Source organism: Oncorhynchus mykiss, chromosome 18 (genome assembly GCF_013265735.2).
Source record: "Oncorhynchus mykiss isolate Arlee chromosome 18, USDA_OmykA_1.1, whole genome shotgun sequence".
Lineage (NCBI taxonomy): Eukaryota > Metazoa > Chordata > Actinopteri > Salmoniformes > Salmonidae > Oncorhynchus > Oncorhynchus mykiss.
The window spans coordinates 62,880,026-62,903,611 of NC_048582.1; the positions used below are offsets into that span (position 1 = coordinate 62,880,026).

The 23,586-nt window shown below is 40.7% G+C and overlaps 2 protein-coding genes and 1 pseudogene across 2 annotated transcripts; all 3 read right to left on the bottom strand.

Annotated features, from left to right (window-relative positions):
* Positions 1 to 466: 466 nt before the first annotated feature.
* Positions 467 to 3,046, bottom strand: LOC110496677 (ly6/PLAUR domain-containing protein 2-like). The gene is made up of 3 exons (XM_021572699.2): positions 1,614 to 3,046; positions 1,213 to 1,329; positions 467 to 890 (listed from the first exon to the last, which is right to left on the bottom strand). Exons 1-3 carry the CDS (start codon positions 1,663 to 1,665, stop codon positions 679 to 681), a joined length of 381 nt encoding a protein of 126 aa, XP_021428374.2. The 5' UTR covers positions 1,666 to 3,046; the 3' UTR covers positions 467 to 678.
* On the bottom strand, positions 2,498 to 2,616 carry LOC118941226 (annotated as a pseudogene).
* Positions 3,047 to 9,323: 6,277 nt separating the features above from the next.
* On the bottom strand, positions 9,324 to 23,202 carry LOC110496678 (cleft lip and palate transmembrane protein 1-like protein). The gene is made up of 16 exons (XM_021572700.2): positions 22,595 to 23,202; positions 22,389 to 22,483; positions 21,612 to 21,801; positions 21,050 to 21,204; positions 20,132 to 20,328; positions 15,811 to 15,905; positions 15,429 to 15,513; positions 13,359 to 13,462; positions 12,124 to 12,189; positions 11,959 to 12,009; positions 11,748 to 11,830; positions 11,376 to 11,410; positions 11,081 to 11,136; positions 10,921 to 10,965; positions 10,583 to 10,698; positions 9,324 to 10,175 (listed from the first exon to the last, which is right to left on the bottom strand). Exons 1-16 carry the CDS (start codon positions 22,757 to 22,759, stop codon positions 10,085 to 10,087), a joined length of 1,629 nt encoding a protein of 542 aa, XP_021428375.2. The 5' UTR covers positions 22,760 to 23,202; the 3' UTR covers positions 9,324 to 10,084.
* Positions 23,203 to 23,586: the final 384 nt, after the last annotated feature.

A 23,586-nucleotide genomic window follows, 5' to 3' on the forward strand; every position in this document is an offset into this window, starting at 1 on the left:
AGTGCACATATACCTGTGTATGGGGTCACCCTGGTAGTAGGTTTTTATACAGGTTTTTAAAAAGAGCTACTGCCTAAATACTGTAATGCAGGTTTGATTGAATGGAGCCCTTAACCCTTATAGTGAAAAGGATGTCCTGTTGTCTGCCTGTCATCCTATACACAGGTATGTGACATCAACCGACACCAGGCAGGGTAAAACTCCAATACCATCGTTTGTGTTTCAGTTCTTTGTTACAAGGCCATCATCACCACTACTTTAAAAACTGGTGGATGGAGACACGTCAAACTAATGATCGGGTGTGTTTTTATGATGAAATTATTGCATCTTATTTTTGCCAGAACATATTTGTACACATTTCAGTCTTGCCTTTTGACAACGATACTAGGCCTACTGCCTTTCTTCAGCACATAACTTGACAGCCATAGAGGTTAAACAAAAATAAAAACACCAGCAGATATGAACACATATTTATTTCAGTTGTTCATATTCATTCATTTTGAAAACTTGATTCAGAGACACAGTAACCAGCACAGATAGGAAAACGTTGTATTACTTTCCTATCCGACATAGATCCTGAGGATGAGCAACAACAACAAACAAAAACAAACCAGCAAAGATGAACCCACATATTGATTTCAGTTGTTCATTCATTCATTTCAAAAACTTCACAGAGTTTCACAGAGACAAAACCAGGCCGGATAAGAGAAAAGACAAGCTGAGCAACATGAAGTTGAGTCCAGAGACTGATGAACCGTTGACGTTACAGAGGTCAGTCTGACAGCAGCTGACCTGGATCCCCCATAAGGCTCCTGGAATGGTGTTGGTGGAGGCGGCTGTTCTACATGTCAAGCTGTTGGTGCAGGTCTTATAAATGTACTGGATCCCCACTGGTGACAGACAGTGGAAGATAGATGAACTGGTTAAGATGAACTGGTTAAGATGAACTGGTTAAGATGAACTGGTTAAGATGAACTGGTTAAGATGAACTGGTTAAAGGGCTGGCAAATTGATTGATTGAGTCTATAACTGATAAGAGAAACAGTGAGGTATAATTTATTTTATATACTGACATGACAGAATTATTGACAATATTTATTTCAGTTTTCACTAACCTACATAGGCAAAGTGACTGGTACCCCTGTCCAAAACCCTACCTACAAAGAGATGTATTAATGTATCTATTCATTTACAGAGTATCTGTGCTCTTACAGATTTGCGTGACGGCGGTCATGCAGGTGTCATTTGAGACATAGCAGTTCTCTATGTTCTGGTTGCACAGAGCATTGCTGATTGTCTCATCACAGGCATAACACCGCAGTGCCTCCACTGAAACACCATAATGAAACATACAGTATACGTGTAAAACATCACTGAAATTCTTTAGATATTGACGGAACACACAATTCGAACTACACAGAAATCCAGTAATTAGATTACAGTGAAAGTCACGCGCACAAAACACATGATTTAGGTAATAAACCATGATGATAGATAATTCATTCCAAAACACATGATTTAGGTAATAAACCATGATGATAGATAATTAATTCCAAAACACATGATTTAGGTAATAAACCATGATGATAGATAATTCATTCCAAAATACATACCTGCAACATTCCCAAACAAAATGGGCATTAGTAACACAAGAATGGTCTTCATGACTGATAATGTGAGTTCTGACGATTTTATCTTGCTGTAATAAAGTTGTCTCGTCTCTGCTGGGGGTTTAAATAGCCAGGCGTGTTTGTGAAAGTCTACAGATTGTTACCAAGCAGAATCCACAACAATATTCAGAACCATTGTGTAGCATGAAAGATTTGTGATATCTTGTTTCATTTACTCCCTATAATTACTGTATACCACAGTTACCAAAAAAAACAAAAATACTCAAACATTGGAGGCTGCTGAGGGGAGAACGGCTCATAATAATGTCTGGAACGAAGGGGAAACGGAACAGCACCAAACACATGGATCCCATTCCACTCTATCCACTACCATGAGACCAGCCTCCTGTGTAAGGCTAAAGATTAGTGGATGTAGAGTGGCTTCAGTCAAACTGGATGTCACACCTTGGGTTTTATGAGTCTGAAAATAGCCAAATTAGCTCATTAAATTAGATAAGCAAGTGGTTTCACTCATGGCTGTAAACATCCAGTTTGTGGGGGACTGATTTGGGGAGTTGGTAATTAGGTATGGGTGTGTTCTCTTGTGGCAGTGGGCTTTAGCTTTAGTTATGTTAATTAAGACTATACATTAGAGTGGATAAATCACTTACTCTAACAGATGTTTGGTGAAAAGTTAGACAGTAAACAGTGTAGAGAAATTTGGTGTACTTTTTTTTAAACAGTCTTTTCACTTGCGGGATATAATAGATCACCCCCAGAATACTTTGCAAGGGTGAAATCTGCATAAACATTGTTGATTGGCTGTTTTTTAGTATTTTAAATGTTTTATTAAAACGAAACAACGCATTATTTATATTTACAACAACAAGGGGTGCACCGTTCCTGGAGGTACTGCAATACCAGGTCGATGTGTGGAGTGGACGGAGCAAGCCCCTATTCCATCTCCCTGTTCCAAAAATCTATTTAATATATGGTCCCCAGATAGCCTGCCTGGGGGGGGGTCTCTACTCGTTTCGCTACCAGCAGGTTGCGGAAGGACCACAGTGCATCCTTCAGACACGTGAGGGTGGGCCAGTGCTTGGTGAAGGCCTTTGGTGGAATAGGCCTTCAGCCCACCCCATACAGCACGAGCTGGGGCGTTAGGTCCTCCCCTGCTGGCAGACACGGGGAGATCAGGGGGCCTGCTTCCTTCCACAGGTCCCTGGTGGCTCTGCACTCCCAGAGCAAGTGCCCCACCAACTCATCTTGGCCACACGATGCCCCGGGAGTGCATAATGGCCCTGACTGGGAGGATCTCGTGGGCAACCATCCAGGACAGGTCCCGGTGCCGGTTCAGCAGAGCAGGATGGGCCACGTTGCGCCAAACCTCTGTGGGCTCGACAGTAGCAAGCCTGCACACTGGACACACTGATTCCCGCTCCTGCACAAGAGAGAGAAGAGAGCGGTGTTTAGTTAAAACCTTGACGGCCTCTTTTTCCAGTTTAAAATGTCTTAAAAACTTTTGGAGCTGGACGTAGTGTGTGGGGAGCAGGAAGGAGACTGGGGCACGCAGGTTGACTGGGATCAGCCTCAGAGTCCTGAGGTAAGATCCCAGCCAGAACCATGCAAGGTCCTGTGTCTTGTTATTGACCGGTGAGGTGGCTGCGGCCCCCCCCCCCCCCCCCCCCCCCCCCCCCCCCTGGGTCTCTTGACCACCTCCCTCCTCAGCCTCTCCCACTTGCTTCCCCACAGGAAGTAAAACAGCATCCGTTCCAGAGCTAATAGACTTGCTCGTGGGGGGATAAAAACAGAACTGATTAATAACAGCACAGCTAAAATCACAGCTTTAATGATTTAAACCTTGCCCTCATAAGTCAGCTATCGAAGACTCCAAAAACCCTGTCTCTGTCGTACAGTCCCCAGGATCCCACCCCAGTTGCCGCCTCCTCCTCCCTCCCGGTCAGACTTTACCCCCAGTACCCTTATGTCAGTCATTTTAACTGTCAGTGGTAGTCTGGTCAAGTCTGGGTCTGCCCACTTATCCCAATGGACATGAGTGGGTAAGTTAGATAGAAATTGGTGTCGGGGAGGTTGTCATACTAGCTTCACATAGAATTGATTAATGATGTAACCTGAAAAGGTAAAATGAATATAAGGGTATGTGTACACACAAATACCAGTAAGTATTATGAACATTTTATATTCAATATATTATTAGATAAGATTTTCAAGATCACAAAGGATCTCTTACACACAATTATACAGTGCCTTGCGAAAGTATTCGGCCCCCTTGAACTTTGCGACCTTTTACCACATTTCAGGCTTCAAACATAAAGATATAAAACTGTATGTTTTTGTGAAGAATCAACAACAAGTGGGACACAATCATGAAGTGGAACGACATTTATTGGATATTTCAAACTTTTTTAACAAATCAAAAACTGAAAAATTGGGCGTGCAAAATTATTCAGCCCCTTTACTTTCAGTGCTGCAAACTCTCTCCAGAAGTTCAGTGAGGATCTCTGAATGATCCAATGTTGACCTAAATGACTAATGATGATAAATACAATCCACCTGTGTTTAATCAAGTCTCCGTATAAATGCACCTGCACCGTGATAGTCTCAGAGGTCCGTTAAAAGCACAGAGAGCATCATGAAGAACAAGGAACACACCAGGCAGGTCCGAGATACTGTTGTGAAGAAGTTTAAAGCCGGATTTGGATACAAAAAGATTTCCCAAGCTTTAAACATCCCAAGGAGCACTGTGCAAGCGATAATATTGAAATGGAAGGAGTATCAGACCACTGCAAATCTACCAAGACCTGTCCGTCCCTCTAAACTTTCAGCTCATACAAGGAGAAGACTGATCAGAGATGCAGCCAAGAGGTCCATGATCACTCTGGATGAACTGCAGAGATCTACAGCTGAGGTGGGAGACTCTATCCATAGGACAACAATCAGTCGTATATTGCACAAATCTGGCCTTTATGGAAGAGTGGCAAGAAAGCCATTTCTTAAAGATATCCATAAAAAGTGTTGTTTAAAGTTTGCCACAAGCCACCTGGGAGACACACCAAACATGTGGAAGAAGGTGCTCTGGTCAGATGAAACCAAAATTGAACTTTTTGGCAACAATGCAAAACGTTATGTTTGGCGTAAAAGCAACACAGCTGAACACACCATCCCACTGTCAAACATGGTGGTGGCAGCATCATGGTTTGGGCCTGCTTTTCTTCAGCAGGGACAGGGAAGATGGTTAAAATTGATGGGAAGATGGATGGAGCCAAATACAGGACCATTCTGGAAGAAAACCTGATGGAGTCTGCAAAAGACCTGAGACTGGGACAGAGATTTGTCTTCCAACAAGACAATGATCCAAAACATAAAGCAAAATCTACAATGGAATGGTTCAAAAATAAACATATCCAGGTGTTAGAATGGCCAAGTCAAAGTCCAGACCTGAATCCAATCGAGAATCTGTGGAAAGAACTGAAAACTGCTGTTCACAAATGCTCTCCATCCAACCTCACTGAGCTCGAGCTGTTTTGCAAGGAGGAATGGGAAAAAAATTCAGTCTCTCGATGTGCAAAACTGATAGAGGCATACCCCAAGCGACTTACAGCTGTAATCGCAGCAAAAGGTGGCGCTACAAAGTATTAACTTAAGGGGGCTGAATAATTTTGCACGCCCAATTTTTCAGTTTTTGATTTGTTAAAAAAGTTTGAAATATCCAATAAATGTCGTTCCACTTCATGATTGTGTCCCACTTGTTGTTGATTCTTCACAAAAAAATACAGTTTTATATCTTTATGTTTGAAGCCTGAAATGTGGCAAAAGGTCGCAAAGTTCAAGGGGGCCGAATACTTTCGCAAGGCACTGTATATACCTCTGCTGCATCCATCAGTAATACTAGTTTTCTGTAGCTTGGTGGTAGTTGAACTAAATTCAAACCTTGGTAGTGTTTTCAGTAGCGGTGTAGCTAGCTACTGGAACTACACACAACTTTTTTTTGTTGTTGCAAAAATAACATTTAAAATGTGTGAAGTAGGAAAGAATTTCCTTTATCTTCGTTATCAGAGCTGCTTAATGTACACTGGACTCCAGAGAGATCTGTCTTGCAATGTGGAGTCTGTTTCATATTTAGATATGATAATTTATCAGTTTGTGATGTAGTAACTTTCTTTAAGTTAAATATATATATTGTAAAGTTTATCTTCAATGTAGCTTAACTTCTTCCAGCATGAAGTAACCGGTAGTTTGGTAAACTATATTTTCAGAGTAGCTTCCCTGAAAACTGACTATGACGCTCTCGCATACTTTCTCAAAGGCTCTTAATTTAGCGTACTTAATTGTCTGCTAATAGTTAATGGGCTCCTCTTTCAAACTGGTTCTGTATGTTTATGCCCCAGAGCATTCACACATACCCCACTGGATGATCAACAAGTAGTTCTCTGAACTTCACAGAGCCTTGGAAGCTACCAGAAAAGAAGCTACACAGATACAATGTTATTTATGAGACTGTTATTTTTAAAACTGAAACATACACATTGTATCAAAACATGTAACATATCGATATAGATTTTCCATATCCGTCCCCATCACTAGTCAATTTAAATCTTCACACTGTTGTTGCTGATGTGATAATATTAAATGAGGATACTCTGTGTAACCCTCATACTACTGACAGGGTTCATTTTGACCCCAGAAAAATATTATTGTTTATCATAGTCCAAAGGTGGTTTATTAAATTCGTCACATTTTTCATGACTTTGCCAATCAACTTGCTCTTAACAAATACAGTGCATTACGAAAGTATGGACTTTGTCCACATTTTGTTACGTTACAGCCTTATTCTGTAACATAACAGAAGAGGCGGCAGGTAACCTGGTTGAGTGGTTTGAGTGCTGGGCCAGTAACCAACAGGTTTAAAATGATTCTGTCCTAGTTCTAAACAATTTATCATCTAGTGGGCTTTGATTAAATGTCCAATGTCCTCGCCCACGTGGAAATTCTGTAAGAGTAATATATGTACCAATTATGTGATGACCCGAGCACATTCTGTCCCCTATAAAAACGTTTTATACTTTTGGTGCCAGAGAGAATGACATAAGAAAGTAGTTAAGACGACTAGCTTGATTAAGCCTCCTCCATGTATATCTCACTAGGTCAGGGTATTAAACCTCCTCCATGTACATCTCACTAGGTCAGGGTATTTAAGCCTCCATATATCCACTAATTCCAATATATCCATGACATTCATGATTTCCTTAAGTGCCTGAGGGTGATAGTTTGTAGTGTGATTTCCTTTCCGGTCCATAGAGGTGTTTAAAACCGTATTAAAATCTCCCACCATAATAATAGAGTCTAGTGTTGCTTGTAGAGTTGATAGATTCTTATATATATTTTTAATGTATATGTAATGAACAACAGACATTTTCCATCACCAATGAAACTTTGTAGAAACTGTTGTCTGCAGCATCAGCGGATAGAGTTATGTTCATATAATCTAATAATATTATATGTTACAAATGTTAATGTGTAAAATAATCTTCTTCTAAGCACAAATACCATTCCATAGAAATCAGTCCCTAATCACAGATCCGATATATGTGGTCATAAGTCATGACTCCCGGGTCAGGTTCTACCCGACATGGCATCATATGATCTAAACAGACATCAATCAAAGACAACACCCACACAAACCTAATGCACTCTAATGTATAGTCTTAATTAACATAACTAAAGCCCACAGCCTCTAGAGAACACACCCCTACCAAATTACCAACCCCCCAAATCAGTCCCCCACAAACCAGATGTTTACAGCCATGAGTGAAACCACTTGGTTATCTAATTTAATTAGCTAATTTGGTTACTTCCAGAAAGTACAAGGTGTGACATACAGTTTGATAGATGCCACCCTACATCAACTACTATAACACACACATTTACCTGTAGAAATAACACGTCTTCTTGACATTTTCATTTTGATAAGTGAATTAATAGGCTGTGTTTAGACAGGCAGCTTAATTCCGATCTTTCTTTTTCAGAAATTGTTCTTTTGACCAAACAGATCAGCTCTGATGTGAAAAAAGTTGTGGAACAACTATCAGAATTTGACTGCCCTTTTAAAATCAGTCTTTCCACCAAACATGTTTGTTAGTTCAATTGGTTAGGTTGCCAGAGACGCAAACCAGTCGTTTATTCTTGGTGTTCTGTATCTATGGACACACACCTGTCATTCAGTCTTATTGTTCTGTATCTATGGACATTCTTATCCCTTGCCTCCCAGCTAACAACAAACGTTCCCACAATTTTAGAGATTGTTCCCTTAAGAGTTTCATTGGGCTATTAACTAAAGTTTTCATAGCAATGTTCCAGTGATGTGCAAGAACTGTTTCCAAGAGACCATCCCCTTAATGTCAAACGGAACTTGACCAGAAGATAGCTAACATAGAAGACAGCCAAAAGTTAGTTGAATTTCCATGTTATCGCGATGCTTTCAACAATCTAAAAGCACAATTTCTATAGTTGAAAAAACATGTATTTTGCAACTAGTAGGCATTTAGAATTAAATGTGGAGTGGTTTTATAGTTAGGCCTATGTGATGACATCACATGCCCCAGGTACATTCAAAATTACTTGGCAATCATTTACATGATTGCCAGGTAGCCTAGAGCGTTGGGCCAGTAACCAAAAGGTTGCTAGATCGAATCCCTGATCTGACAAGGTCAAAATCTGGCGTTCTGCACCTGAACAAGGCAAGGCAATTTACAGTTGAAGTCGGAAGTTTACATACACCTTAGCCAAATACGTTTAAACTCAGTTTTACACAATTCCTGACATTTAACCCTAGTAAAAATGCCCTGTCTTTGGTCAGTTAGGATCACCACTTTATTTTAAGAATGTGAAATTGTCCATTTGGAAGACCCATTTGTGACCAAGCTTTAACTTCCTGACTGATGTCTTGAGATGTTGCTTCAGGGTAGCCTAGTGGTTAGAGCGTTAGAGCGTTGGACTAGTAACCGGAAGGTTACTAGTCCAAACCCCCGAGCTGACAAGGTACAAATCTGTTGTTCTGCCCCTGAACAGGCAGTTAACCCACTGTTCCTAGGCCGTCATTGAAAATAAGAATTTGTTCTTAACTGACTTGCCTAGTTAAATAAAGGTAACTGACTTGTGTCATGCACAAAGTAGATGTCCTAACCGACTTGCCAAAACTATAGTTTGTTAACAAGAAATTTGTGGAGTGGTTGAAAAATGAGTTTTAGTGACTCCAACCTAAGAGTATGTAAACTTCCAACTTGGGTCATTGGACACCTGCCTACAGCCATGGCATGATGCAAACAATTCACAAAATGAAACTAATATGGGCTAAATTAAATGATACCCATCCTGGTGGGAGGAAAGCAAACAAGAGATTTGTTTGAAAACAAAGCGTCACCTACAGCCCTCGAACCTCAAATCCAGTTCCACTGCATCATTCCCCTCTAATCAGGTACTGATTTAGACCTGGAACACCAGGCGGGTGCAATTAATGATCATGTAGAACAGAAAAGCAGCAGGAAGTCATAAGGTATGAGTCAAACAACCCTGTACTGCAACATCTGATTGAACTTGATCAATAAACATTTTTTAAAAAGACCAGACATCGTCACATATCATATGAGTCTTAAATCATATTGACAAAAGTAAATATAATTTCCACCCAATTGATCCTTATAACACTGAAGTCAATTTATTAATTTACTCAAAACTCCACCAAAACAATCAAACACTATCAAATGCTTTAATAACAATTAACAAAATGTAACATCACAAAATGTCACATTCAAAGCACATCAAATATAATTTTCCATATTTGGCACCATCATCTCATGGTCTTCATGTTCTAATACAAGGTCAAATACAAACCAATGCACATATCTTTTCTTGAATGATCAAATAGGATTCTGGACGTTTTGACCAAGAGAACAAAACGTGGTGACATCAGTCAGCGTCTCCTGATGATGACATCATGATATGAAACACCAGGTGTTCTTTTTTTATAAATTGGATGTGTGGGGATGGGTGGGGGGACGACAGGTGTAGGCAGGCAAGGGGTGTGTGGGACTGAGTTGGTCTCATTCCATAGACAAACACATTCACCAATCATGGTATACATAATGGGTTGGTCCATGCTCCTTCAACTGGAGGCAGCTGTGGTCAATTCAACCAGTGCTGTGCTAGGCATCGCATTGCTTAGGAAAGCCCACTCAAGTCTTCAATGGTCTGGGTAGGTATAAGGTGGTGACTGGCTGGGAGTGAGGGGCTTAGCTTGGCAGTAAGGATAACTGAACCTTCCCTAGGCAAATCCACCTTCTGACAAATAACACCAATGTGTTTTATAGGCATTGTACCCAATCCCAACACAGCAACGTGTAGGTCCATATTCTACATATGGCTCTCAGGACCTGCATGTGTGTCTGTGATCAGTTTTAGTCTTTGTGGGCCTTTCCTTTGGGTTTCTCCTCCTCAGTGTAAGACAGTCCGTATTCGTTCATTCTGGTCTTATCAACAGGATACAGCCTTAAGATAGAAAAATTGTGGAAAAAAGTTGTAGTAAACAAATTGATGCGTTCAATGTGAGGATATTCTGTTGTAGCATTGGAGATATTGTTACTTACAAGCGACAGTCAATTTAGTGCAGTGTGTGTATAGGATCTTCATTTGACCAGTATTGTTGCAGATAAATAATCTTGCAGTAACAGAATTTGAATGTTTAGTCTACAATGTTGTTTGATCAGTGGTTAGTCAATCAGCTGGGAAAAAATTAGGCTACTTAATATATTAATATAACCTTGTGTTAGTTTGAGTTTTCAGTGAATTTATGTAAATCACAAAGCTCATCGACATTTTCTGCAGCGTAGGGAAATTCTCAGCAAATTCTCAAATTAAGATCCTACCCCTGTGTGCGTATCTGCCGTGTGGCTTACCATCTCTGGTACAAGTAGACGAGGAAGACCACATCATCCCTGAAGCAGGCTAACCGGTGGGAGGTGGGCATTGTGATGATGAAGGCAAATATGTCGTCGATAAAGGTGTTGAACGCCTGGGGATGGACAAATATAAACTACTATCATTAACGTCCTTCAGTTTCATCACTTTATGTAGTTTTTCTTTCTGATAGATTTATGGATGTTTCATTGTAACAATTACTACACATTCCAGTAGCCATACTCTTACTGTCCTTCAATGATAAAACCCTTTCTGAGACATCTAACAGTGTAAAACCTGGCGATCCCTCAAATGAGATCTTATATAATTCACTCACTTTATACATGAATGCTTTCCAGGGTAGATGTGCCACAGATTTGAACTGTTGAAACAAGAAAATAATCGAAATGGACACCAGCATCTGGCTTTTAGCGGCATGCTAAAGATAACATAGAACAGAAGACATGGGCACTAACACACAGTATAATGTAACTGACCTTGTAGTTAACAAAGAGTTGAGGTAGCATGAAGAGGAATCCAAAAACGTACACTCCTGTCAAAAAAGGAACCATCAATGACAATATCAATGCTTCTAGTATTAATTATCATGTGATCATGAACGTGCACTGACAAAGCATTTCTTATTTGTCCAATGATTCTGCCTATTGACTGAACATACAATAAAACATTTGATCTAAACAACAACAAAAAACAACACTTAAGGTAAATCTGGCTTTTAAAAGTGAATTAAAGCAAATCATGCTGGCTTCAGGATAGTGTCAGAGAACATACCATTCACTAAACTGTTGATGATCCAGGAGAACCAACTGCCAAACAGAAAGCAGGTGAGACATTATTACACATTCAAAACACATAGTAGACCGGGTCTGGGCAACATCTCGAGGCTCCAGGGCCACACTGAGATTTCTAAATGGCACCGATGGCCGCACAGATTTTGATCTGGAAGTTGATTTGTTAGTCAAACTCTATTTGCAGGCAATAAAAAGAGACGTTATTGCCAGAAGACAGAGGTCCATTGTAATTTCAAGAGTAGTCTGGGGTCTTTTTTAAATCCAAAATAATAATTTCTCACTCCCAAAAAACTACTACAGTTGTCCATCACTGTAGTAGACCCTACTGTTATTTTCCAGAGTTATAGCCTACCTTTTGTATCTCAAAAACACTAAGGCATAAACCGCTCCTCCAATACACATTGGGTAGAGTAAATACGACAGGTACTTCATTGCCTGGGAAGAGAAGAACGTTGCAAGGAAAATCAAACGGTTGCTATTTATGACAACGCTACTGTATACAAATTGAGGACAAAGGAACACGTCATTTTTGGACATAAAAAAAGGTATATGTCAAGTCTCACAAGAGTATCATACTCTACAGTCCTCCTCTCTGATTCGTCAGACTTTCCAAACTGTTGGGGAGACAAACACACACTGATATCAATGTAGAACAAACAGAGACCAAACGTAATCCCGAGGAAATTAACTCTGATAAACTGATATCTTTACAAACAAACCAGACTTACAATAAATGTGGGTTTTACACCTTTCCAGATAACCTGTATTTTAAAGGCTTTCTTCACCTTCCACACCTGTAGAGGGACAGATAAACCAGTCAGGCGTCGAGAGGACATAGTGCAATCAACTACAAGAACACAATCATCCACAAGGATCTAAAACATAGGGGATTAAGAGAAACCAGGACACAGGATGATGGAATTACCAAACCTACAAAAGGGGACCACATTGATAGTCACTGAATTGGGAAGCAAACAGAAAAAGATTATCAACTCAATCTGACAAAAGTCAATGGGGTCAGACATTTTACTAACGTGAACAACAGTAACTGTGCAAATAGAGAACTTTAGGGAAACACTGTGTGTGTCCCAAATTGTACCCTATTAACAGACCCTGAGTTACGTCCCAATAATAACTCCTTTCTCCTGCGTCCCAATAATATCGTCATTCTCCTGCGTCCCAATAATATCGTCATTCTCCTGCGTCCCAATAATATCGTCATTCTCATGCGTCCCAATAATATCGTCATTCTCCTGCGTCCCAATAATATCGTCATTCTCCTGCGTCCCAATAATATCGTCATTCTCCTGCGTCCAAATAATATCGTCATTCTCCTGCGTCCCAATAATATCGTCATTCTCCTGCGTCCCAATAATATCGTCATTCTCCTGCGTCCCAATAATATCGTCATTCTCCTGCGTCCCAATAATATCGGCATTCTCTTGCGCCCCAATAATATTGGCATTCTCCTGCGTCCCAATAATATCGGCATCCTCCTGAAGTGTGCACTCATTTACTACTTCCCTGTTACAGCAGCTCTGTCAGGAGGAATGGGCCAAAATTCACCCAACTTATTGTGGGAAGCTTGTGGAAGGCTACCCGAAACATTTGACCCAAGCTAAACAATTTAAAAAGGCAATGCTACAAATACTAATTGAGTGTATGTAAACTTCTGATCCACTGGGAATGTGATAAAATAAATAAAAGCAGAAATAAAATCTCTCTCTACTATTATTCTGACATTTCACATTCTTAAAAATAAAGTGGTGATCCTAACTGACCAAAGACAGGGAATTTTTACTAGGATTAAATGTCAGGAATTGTGTAAAACTGAGATTAAATGTATTTGGATAAGGTATTTGTAGGTATCTGACTTCAACTGTAAATAGCCCTAGTCAGAAGTAGTGCACTACATAGGGAGCCATTTGGGATAAAACCACTAAATGCTTGTGAGGAGATGTACCTCGATCATGGAGCCTACTCCAGCAGGAATGAGGACCAGCAGGCTGGTCTGCTCATCAAACAGGTACATGAAAATCACAATGGTGCTGAAACACCTCCACAGTACTGGAAAGGACCACAAGATAAACACATGTAGTTTTTGACTATTCCCCTTACAAATACACTGAGCAGACAAAACATTAGACTGACCAGGTGCAAGTTATGATCCCTCATTGATGTCACTTGCTAAATGCACTTCAATCAGTATAGAGGAAGGGGAGGAGACTAGATGTCGACCGATTATGATTTTTCAACGTCGATAACGATTATTGGAGGACCAAAAAAAGCCGATACCGATTAAATCGGTCGATTTATATATAAATATATATTTGTAATAATGACAATTACAACAATACTGAATGAACACTTATTTTAACTTAATATAATACATAAATAAAAATCTATATAGTCTCAAATAAATAATGAAACATGTTCAATTTGGTTTAAATAATACAAAAACACAGTGTTGGAGAAGTAAAAGTGCATTATGTGCCAGAAAAAAAAGCTAACGTTTAAGTTCCTTGCTCAGAACATGAGAACATATGAAAGCTGGTGGTTCCAGCTTTCATCATCTTCAATATTCATAGTCTTCAATAATGAATCTTCAATATTCCCAGTTAAGAGGTTTTAGGTTGTAATTATTATAGGACTATTTCTCTCTATACCATTTGTATTTCATATACCTTTGACTATTGGATGTTCTTATAGGCACTATAGTATTGCCAGCCTAATCTCGGGAGTTGATAGGCTTGAAGTCATAAACAGAGCTGTGCTTCAAGTATTGCGAAGAGCTGCTGGCAAACGTAGAAAAGTGCTGTTTGAATGAATGCTTACGAGCCTGCTGCTGCCTACCATCGCTCAGTCAGACTGCTCTATCAAATATCAAATCATAGACTTAATTATAATAAACACACAGAAATACGAGCCTTAGCTCATTAATATGGCCAAATCCGGAAACTATCACTATCAAGAAATGGTCTTCACACAGTTCGCAACGAGCCAGGCGGCCCAAACTGCTGAATATACCCCGACTCTGCTTGCAAAGAACGCAAGAGAAGTGACACAATTTCCCTAGTTAATATTGCCTGCTAACATGAATTTATTTTAACTAATTATGCAGGTTTAAAAAAATATACCTGTGTGTTGATTTTAAGGAAGGCATTGATGTTTATGGTTCGGTACGTTGGTGCAACGACAGAGCTTTTTTTCACGAATGCGCTCGTTAAATCATCACCTGTTAGGCGAAGTAGGCTGTGATTCGATGATAAATTAACAGGCACTGCATTGATTATTTGCAAGCAGGACAAGCTAGTTAAACTAGTAATATCATCACTCATGTGTTAAGATTGATAGTTTTTTTTACAAGATAAGTTTAATGCTAGCTAGCAATTTACCTTGGCTCCTTGCTGCACTCACGTAACAGGTGGTCAGCCTGCCACACAGTCTCCTCGTGGAGTAACAGGTGGTCAGCCTGCCACACAGTCTCCTCGTGGAGTAACAGGTGGTCAGCCTGCCACACAGTCTCCTCGTGGAGTAACAGGTGGTCAGCCTGCCACACAGTCTCCTCATGGAGTAACAGGTGGTCAGCCTGCCACACAGTCTCCTCGTGGAGTAACAGGTGGTCAGCCTGCCACACAGTCTCCTCATGGAGTAACAGGTGGTCAGCCTGCCACACAGTCTCCGCATGGAGTGCAATGTAATCAGCATCCAAAAATGACGATTACAGATTGCTATGAAAACTTGAAATCGGCCCTAATTAATCAGCCATGCCAATTAATCGATCGACATCTAGAGATAGGTTAAAGAAGGATTTTTAATCCTTGAGACACGGATTGTGTATGCGTGCCATTCAGAGTGTGAATGTACAAGACAAATTATTTAAGTGCCTTTGAACGGGGTATGGTAGTAAGTGCCAGGCACAGCGGTTTGTATTAATTTCAAAAGTTTTAAATTCAAACTCATGTCCTGAATTACTTTAATTGGAATTGACCCCAACCCTGCCTAACAGCATCTTCGTAAGAAGTCCACCCACCTGCTTTGCTGGACATTCCCACCATGCTTTTCTTCTGCTTCCAGAAGCTGATGTCATGTTTGAAGGCCAGGAAATCAAACAGGAGCTGCAAATGAAACATGCTTTTAAGTTGCAATGTGACATAGGAATAATTTTGTGAATCTCAGTCATGCATGTGTGTGGCAAGTAGATCTAGCGGTTAAGACCATTGGGCCAGTAACAGCCTCAAAGTTAGCTGGTTCGAATCCTCGAGCCGACTAGGTGAAAAAAAATCTGTCTATGTGCACTCCTGTAAGTCACTCTGGATAAGAGAACTGCTAAGTCACTAAACATTTTAAAATATAAACATTAAAAGATGATCATCACTACATTTATATGGAACAGTAAGACTTCACATTCTTACATGAAAGGCAGCCACGAAGAAGGTGAGGGCTAAGAAGTACAGGTTGGTTTCCACAAAAATGCCCTTGATTTCATCAGCATCTTTCTCAGTGAAGCCTGAAATCACAACAAACCAAATTATTAAAAAGGCTCCCACCAGAGTGCACAGCTGACCCCATTTTGACGTAATTCCTTGCCGTTGAGCGGAAATAATTGTTTTAGGTTCCATCTCTGAAGAGTCAGAAGTTTACATACACCTCAGGTTTGTAGGTCTTCTTGCTCACACATGCTTTTTCAGTTCTGCCCAAACATTTTCTATAGGATTGAGGTAAGGCCTATGTGATGGCCACTCCAATACCTTGACTTTGTTGTCCTTAATTTCTCTGGGATAGGTGGCAGTATTTTCACGTCCAGATGAAAAGCGTGTCCAAAGTAAACTGCCTGCTACTCAGGCCCAGAAGCTAAGCTATGCATGTTAGTAGTAGATTTGGATAGAAAACACTCTGAAGTTTCTAAAACTGTTTGAATCATGTCTGAGAATAACATAACTTATTTTGCAAGCTAAACCCCGAGGACAAACCATTCAGAATTGTTTTTGGAGGTCACTCTCTTTTCAAGGTTTTCATTGGGAATCCAGGATGTCCACAGTCTTTAGAAATTGGTTGAGGTTTTTCCTTTGAGAAATGAAGAAACAGCACTGTTCAGAATGAGGCTTGAGGGAAGTGTACTCTTTGTTAGAGGCGCGTGACCTGAAAGCTAGCTACACTTTGTTTTCCTCCGGTATTGAACACAGATCATCCCGTCTTAAATTTGATCAATTATTTACATTAAAAAATACCTAAAGTTGTATTACAAAAGTAGTTTGAAATGTTTGGACAAAGTTTACAGGTATCTTATGAGATATTTTAATGTTACGTTGCGCAAGTTGAAACTGGTGTTTTTCTGGATCAAACGAGCCAAATAAATCGACATTTTGGATATATATCGACGGAATTAATCGAACAAAAGGACCATTTGTGATGTTTATGGGACATATAGGAGTGCCAACAGAAGAAGCTCGTCAAAGGTAAGGCATGAATTATATCTTTATTTCTGCGTTTTGTGTCACGCCTGGAGGGTTGAAATAGGATTGTTTGTTTACTTTAGTGCTGTCCTCAGATAATAGCATCGTTTGCTTTTGCCGTAAAGCCTTTTTGAAATTTGACATGTTGGCTGGATTCACAACAAGTGTAGCTTTAATTTGGTGTATTGCATGTGTGATTTCATGAAAGTTGAATTTTTATAGTAATTTATTTGAATTTGGCGCTCTGCATTTTCACTAGATCTTGGCCGGTGGGACACTACATATTCCAGAGAGGTTAAGCCATTTTGCCACAATTTTGGAAGTATGCTTGGGGTCATTGTCCATTTGGAAGACCCATTCGCGACCAAGCTTTAACTTCCTGACTGATGTCTTGAGATGTTGCTTCAATATATCCATATAATTTTCCTTCCTTATGAAGCCATCTATTTGTGAAGTGCACCAGTCCCTCCTGCAGCAAAGCACCCCCACAACATGATGCTGTCACCCCCATGCTTTACGATTGGGATGGTGTTCTTCGGCTTGCAAGCTTCCCACGTTTTCCTCCAAACATAACGATGGTCATTATGGCCAAACAGTTCTACTTTTGTTTCATCAGACCAGAGGACATTTCTCCAAAAAGTACGATCTTTGTCCTCATATGCAGTTGCAAACCGTAGTCTAGCTTTTTATGGTGGTTTTGGAGCAGTGGCTTCTTCCTTGCTGAGCGGCCTTTCAGGTTATGTCAATATAGGACTCGTTTTACTGTGGATATAGATACTTTTGTACCTGTTTCCTCCAGCATCTTCACACGGTCCTTTGCTGTTGTTCTGGGACTGATTTGCACCAAAGTACGTTCATCTCTAGGAGACAGAACGTATCTCCTTCCTGAGAGGTATGACGGCTGCGGGGTCCCATGGTGTTTATACTTACGTATTATTGTTTGTACAGATGAACGTGGTACCTTCAGCTGTTTGGAAATTGCTCCCAAGGATGAACCAGACTTGTGGAGGTCTACAATTGTTTTTCTGAGGCTGATTTCTTTTGATTTTCCCATGATCAAGCAAAAGAGGCACTGAGTTTGAAGGTAGGCCTTGAAATACATCCACAGGTACACCTTCAATTGACTCAAATGATGTAAATTAGCAGAAGCTTCTAAAGCCATGACATCATTTTCTGGAATTTTCAAAGCTGTTTAAAGGCACAGTCAACTTCGTGTATGTAAACTTCTGACCCACTGGAATTGTGATACAGTGAAAAAATTACTTGTGTCATGCACAAAGTAGATGTAACTAACCGACATGCCAAAACTATAGTTTTTAATTAACAAGAAATTTGTGGAGTGTTTGAAATACGAGTTTTAATGACTCCATCCTAAGCATATGTAAACTTCCGACTTCAACTGTACATATTAACGAATTGGGGAAAGAATGTCCTGGAGATTTCCACATAGACTGGGAAAACATAAACAAATAGAGAACTGACAGCTGTCAGTTTAGCTAGCATGCTATCCTTAGCTATCTGTCTTGCTAACCTTATCTAGCTTGCTAATGTTATGTGTTGTTTTTTAAACCACACTGTATTCAAAAGATTAGCCAGCTGGCTGGTTCTAGAGCTGGATTTGTCATAAGTATAAATCGGGAAACCAGTATCTTTGACTTCACCATCTATTGCTGTCTCCAAAGTTTTAACATCTTCCATAAGAGACGTGTTTTTCTACATTGTAATGGACACGGTGCAACCTTTGGTAGGTAGGCTGCTAGCAGACTTCAGCTGCTGTACAGCAAATCCAAGTCAGCCCGTGCTCATGGTTCTCAGTTAAATGATAGGCTACGCTACAATGACTTCGCTCATGATGCACGTGGTAAATGACACGTCACAACACCCTGAGCGCATCGGACACGAAACACCAATACAATTGCACAACAAAATAAATGTTATTTCGTGGGTGCCTGTTCATTATAGGATAGACACTGGTGGTTTAGCTGCAGTAATCAAAGCAGTGAAGCGTGTAGCGAAGCAAGACTTTAGTGGTCAAAAACTTCCATCTTGGGGCGCCGGGGGCGGGGAGCAGGGTCCCAAAACGCAATCATAACACACAATTATACCATTTATAAAAATTGTCATGTTCTATAAAGACTAGCTCAACAATTTGTGAAAAATGACAAATTCTACATTTTATTATGTTAATTTTCTGGTAAAAAGGGTAGGTGCAAAAACATGCGTTTGCATCCCCTATTTTAATTTGCTCCATGTCTCAGCTGGCCAAGTGTAGACTATGGTGGCCAAGTGTAGACTATGGTGGCCAAATGTAGACTATGGTGGCCAAGTGTAGACTATGGTGGCCAAGTGTAGACTATGGTGGCCAAGTGTAGACTATGGTGGCCAAGTGTAGACTATGGGGGCCAAGTGTAGACTATGGTGGCCAAGTGTAGACTATGGTGGCCAAGTGTAGACTATGGTGGCCAAGTGTAGACTATGGTGGCCAAGTGTAGACTATGGTGGCCAAGTGTAGACTATGGTGGCCAAGTGTAGACTACGGCAAAAAGCAGTTTAGCTCAGTCGGAACGAGGAAGAACTTTGCAGGTGTTTCTGATTAATAAACAATGCCATGCTGGTGGATAGTAACGTTCAACTAAAACCCAGCGCTAAAGAAACAGACAAAAGTATTAGCACATCCTAAACACACCGCATTGCCACAGAAAAAAAATTAAAATCCCCACTTTGGATTTCCCACTTCCAAATATATCGAATTTCGACTTAAACTATGACTTATTGACTTCAAATTGTTGTATAACATCATGGGTAAGCTCTGGTCATTGTCTTTCAGTCGAAACATTTTTTATTTCCTCCCTTTATCAAACATCAGTTTGCATGTTCAAACAGACAAAACAAAGGATTTTATTTTATATTTCTCACTACAGTTATTGAACCTCTTCCCCTCAGATTTCATTAATGACAGAACAGTAGCAACTATAGGACAGAAGTCACTCTCGTGATGCGGTCGTTCAGTTTGTGATCCTCTGGCGGTAGGTAGTATGACTCATGCAGATTAGTGTCAATTCCGTACACTAGTATCAACTAGCATAATGGGTGCTGTTTCCCGGACAGATTACGCCTAGTCACGACTAAAAAGCAACCTCAATGAAGAATCTACATGGAAAATAATGTTTTGTCCAGGCCAAGGCTTGATCTGTGTCCGGTAAACCGTCCCAATGAGTTTGGTCATAGTACTAGCCATAGAGATATTGAATTATAATGCTATTTCTATAGTACTACTCACCGAACTGTTGCAGAGAGTAGACGGCATCTTGCATGTGAATCCAGAAGCGGAGTTTCCCGAGGGAGATGGTGTCATAGGAGATAGTGAGAGGGAGTTCCGTGCTGGTGCTGTTGATCTCCATCAAGTCCTTCACTCTGTTGCTCAGCTCATCCACAAACAGCAGTGGAAGGTACACCCTCTTCTTTCCATTTTGAAATCTGGAACACAGTAAAACAATTGCTACTGTTGTGTCATTAATGAAGTCTGAGTGGAAGAGGCTCTGACAGCTGTCAGTTCTCTATTTGTTTATGCTTTCCCGGTCCCATGTGGAAATCTCCAGAACATTCTTTCCCATCCCCAATTCGTGATTATGTATAAGAGGTGGAACCTAAAACAAGCATTTCCGCTCGAAGGCAAGGAATTACGTCAAAATGGGGGTCGGCTCTGCACTCTTGTGGGAGCCTTTTAATGAGTTGATTTGTTGTGATTTCAGGCTTCACTGAGAAAGATGCTGATGAAATCAAGGGCATTTCTGTGGAAACCAACCTGTACTTCTTAGCCCTCACCTTCTTCGTGGCTGCCTTTCATGTAAGAATGTGAAGTCTTACTGTTCCATATAAATGAAGTGATGATCATCTTTAAATAAAGGCTCTGGAACTTCAATTTAGAATTGTTGTATTGTAATACAAAGCAAGAGTTGGCACACCCCCAAAAAGTTGGTAAAGGTGCTGACTAACGGCAGGTAAACTGTAGGCTCTGAAAATAAATAAAGAGAGTCACACTCTATATACAAGCTCCCAGTAATTGATTGGGTAAACCACCCATGTTTCAGCATCACTGTGCCTTCTTCACCCTGAAGAAGGTGTTGTGTATTGTATCATTAGTTCCAGCTGTCCATTTATGAGTGTATGATGAATTGTATCATAAGTGCGTTCTTACACTCGCAGGTAGCGGTGCACGTCACTGGGCAGGAAGTCCCTGTCGAAGATAAAGTCCTCTGACACCACATTGAGGGTGAGACGGGAGCGCCAGTGAGACACGGGCCGATCCACTGCAGAGTCACCTCCTTTGGGCTTCCGTTTCAGCTGCTCCGCCTGCCCTGGGCACAATGACCACAGCAGACCAGAGAGAATAAGACCAGGGAAAAACTGAACATCACAATCAGCATGACAGTTTTAAAGATGTACTCCACAGAAAATGCATTCCAAAGTGAAAGGTATTAAAATGTACCAGACTGATTAAAAAATATGATGCTATAAAGGGACAATTCAGAACAGTTGATTCCAAGGCAAGACACTGTCTGCGCATACAGACATACCCTAATAATGAAGAGACGTATGAAAGCCTTGCTCTGGATCTTGTAAATGTTGGTTACGTCCTAAATATCACTTTACTCCCTTTATAGTGCACTACTTTTCACCAGAGCCCATAGTAGTGAACTAAAAAGGGAATATGGTGCTATTTAGAATGCAGCCATTGTGCGGTGTAATCGTAGTCTGACCTGTGTCGCTTCCTCCCCTGAGATCAGGCTGACCTCTGGTGGTTTGGGTATCATGTAGGTGGTGAGCTGGGACACCAGATGCACCTGTCTGGGGTCCTGCCACGGGGACATACCTGCCTGGTGAAGAAACACCATGGCATAGAGCGTCCCATTCTTACAGGTCTTCTTTGGGAGAGACACATTCACTATCCTTTAGGAAAAGGGATACATAGGTGAATATGAACTGGTTGGTTCAAGCCCTGAATGCTGATTAGCTGACAGCCGTGGTATATCAGACCATATACCACGGGTATGACAAAACAGTTATTTTTACCGCTCTAATTACGTTGATAACCAGTTCATAATAGCAATAAGGCACCTCTGGGGTTTGCGGTATATGGGAAATATACCAAGGCAAAGGGCTCTATCCAGGCACTCTAAGTTGTGTCGTGCGTAAGAACATCCCTTAGCCGTGGTATATTGGCCATATACCACAAACCCCCTTGTGCCTTATTGCGTAAATATAGCAGGGAGAGAGATGTCAATCTTTGCAGGTTGAAGTAGTCTCTATATGCAGTTTGTTCAATGTTAATCAGTTACTATGAATGTGGGCAGATATCTGCACTCGTTTTGGTTCCAGATGACTTACTAATATGGAGTCCTAGTCATCCTGCAAATACCCAGAGAGCACTGACTGTGTCTACCACAAAGTTTCCATTGGTGATCATCGTGCTTATTACAACTGACTGACTGATAGATAGATACCACCATATCCTGTCACCGTAAGAAATGTTGCACCTTTCAAACTTGGTCTCAACATCAAAGTCCTCCTCCTCGTGAATGAGGGTGTGTCCCCCATCAGCATTGGGTCGCAAGGCTGTGTAGATACTCAACTGGGATTGGGGAATAAAGAACATAGCAAATGTTCACGAATCAGTTTCCACACCCAAAACAACTGTCTGACTGGCAAGTTTTCATTCCATCTAGCAATGATGCATACAAACCTGCAATCTTGGTTTTCCTGCCAAATATGGGTTGATGCAGTTTTCGAATTTGGGGTTCTCACAAGGTTTGGTGTAAACGATGCCATACATCACCCAGCAAGTGTGCAAAACATACACAACGAACACCCCGACTATCAGCGTCGTGAAAGAGGTTTTCTGAAACATGCTCCGGACTCCCGTCTAGTCATTCAAATACGAAATGTGTCAGGCAGATACCGTAGCGACTCTATCCTCTTCTGAAACCGAGCCAAGGACAGATGCGAAACTCAGAGAGAATTTAGCTGAGGCAGATTAACATCGGTTGATGAATTGCTCATACTGTAACGTTAGTGTAGTTTATGGACTGGTCATTAAGGTCACAGGTGTCTGCTGGTGCTAGGCTAACCATGGCTAGATATCGTTGACCACACTGTAAGTCTCCTCATGTCTTTTACCAATCAAATGTAATGGCTATTGGTTCATATTTTGTGCATTATAAAATCTCCGAATTCTGCTCGTCACTTTGCATCTCGAAATTGCAATATCACGGCTATTTTAAAGAAGCATGGATGTGTCATCTAGCTACTTCCGTGATTTATTTCCTGGTTACGATAGTCAGGAAAGTATCAAACTGCGGCTGCGCAAATCCAACAATCTGCATACCAGCTGAATATATCTTGGCCACTAGATGTCATCCATGCTCCATGCAGTGCACTCTTGATTATAATCTCGGTTTTTCCAAGTCACCTTTACACTGTCAGTGCCAGGTCTACGTCAACAATAGAAGCATTATTATTTTTTATTTTCCCCCGTAGATTTGTACATGTATTGTAGAAACGAATTAAAATATGTTGAATGTCTTCGTTTTGAAAAACAATTAACACAAACCTCTGCACTTGAATAAATACAATATATGTAGCTATTAGCAGTGTTTAATATGAGCAGGATCCGACACCTGTCATTTCTGGACCGTTTCGTTCCTGAACCCATTTCCTAGGATCGGGTAACTCTCG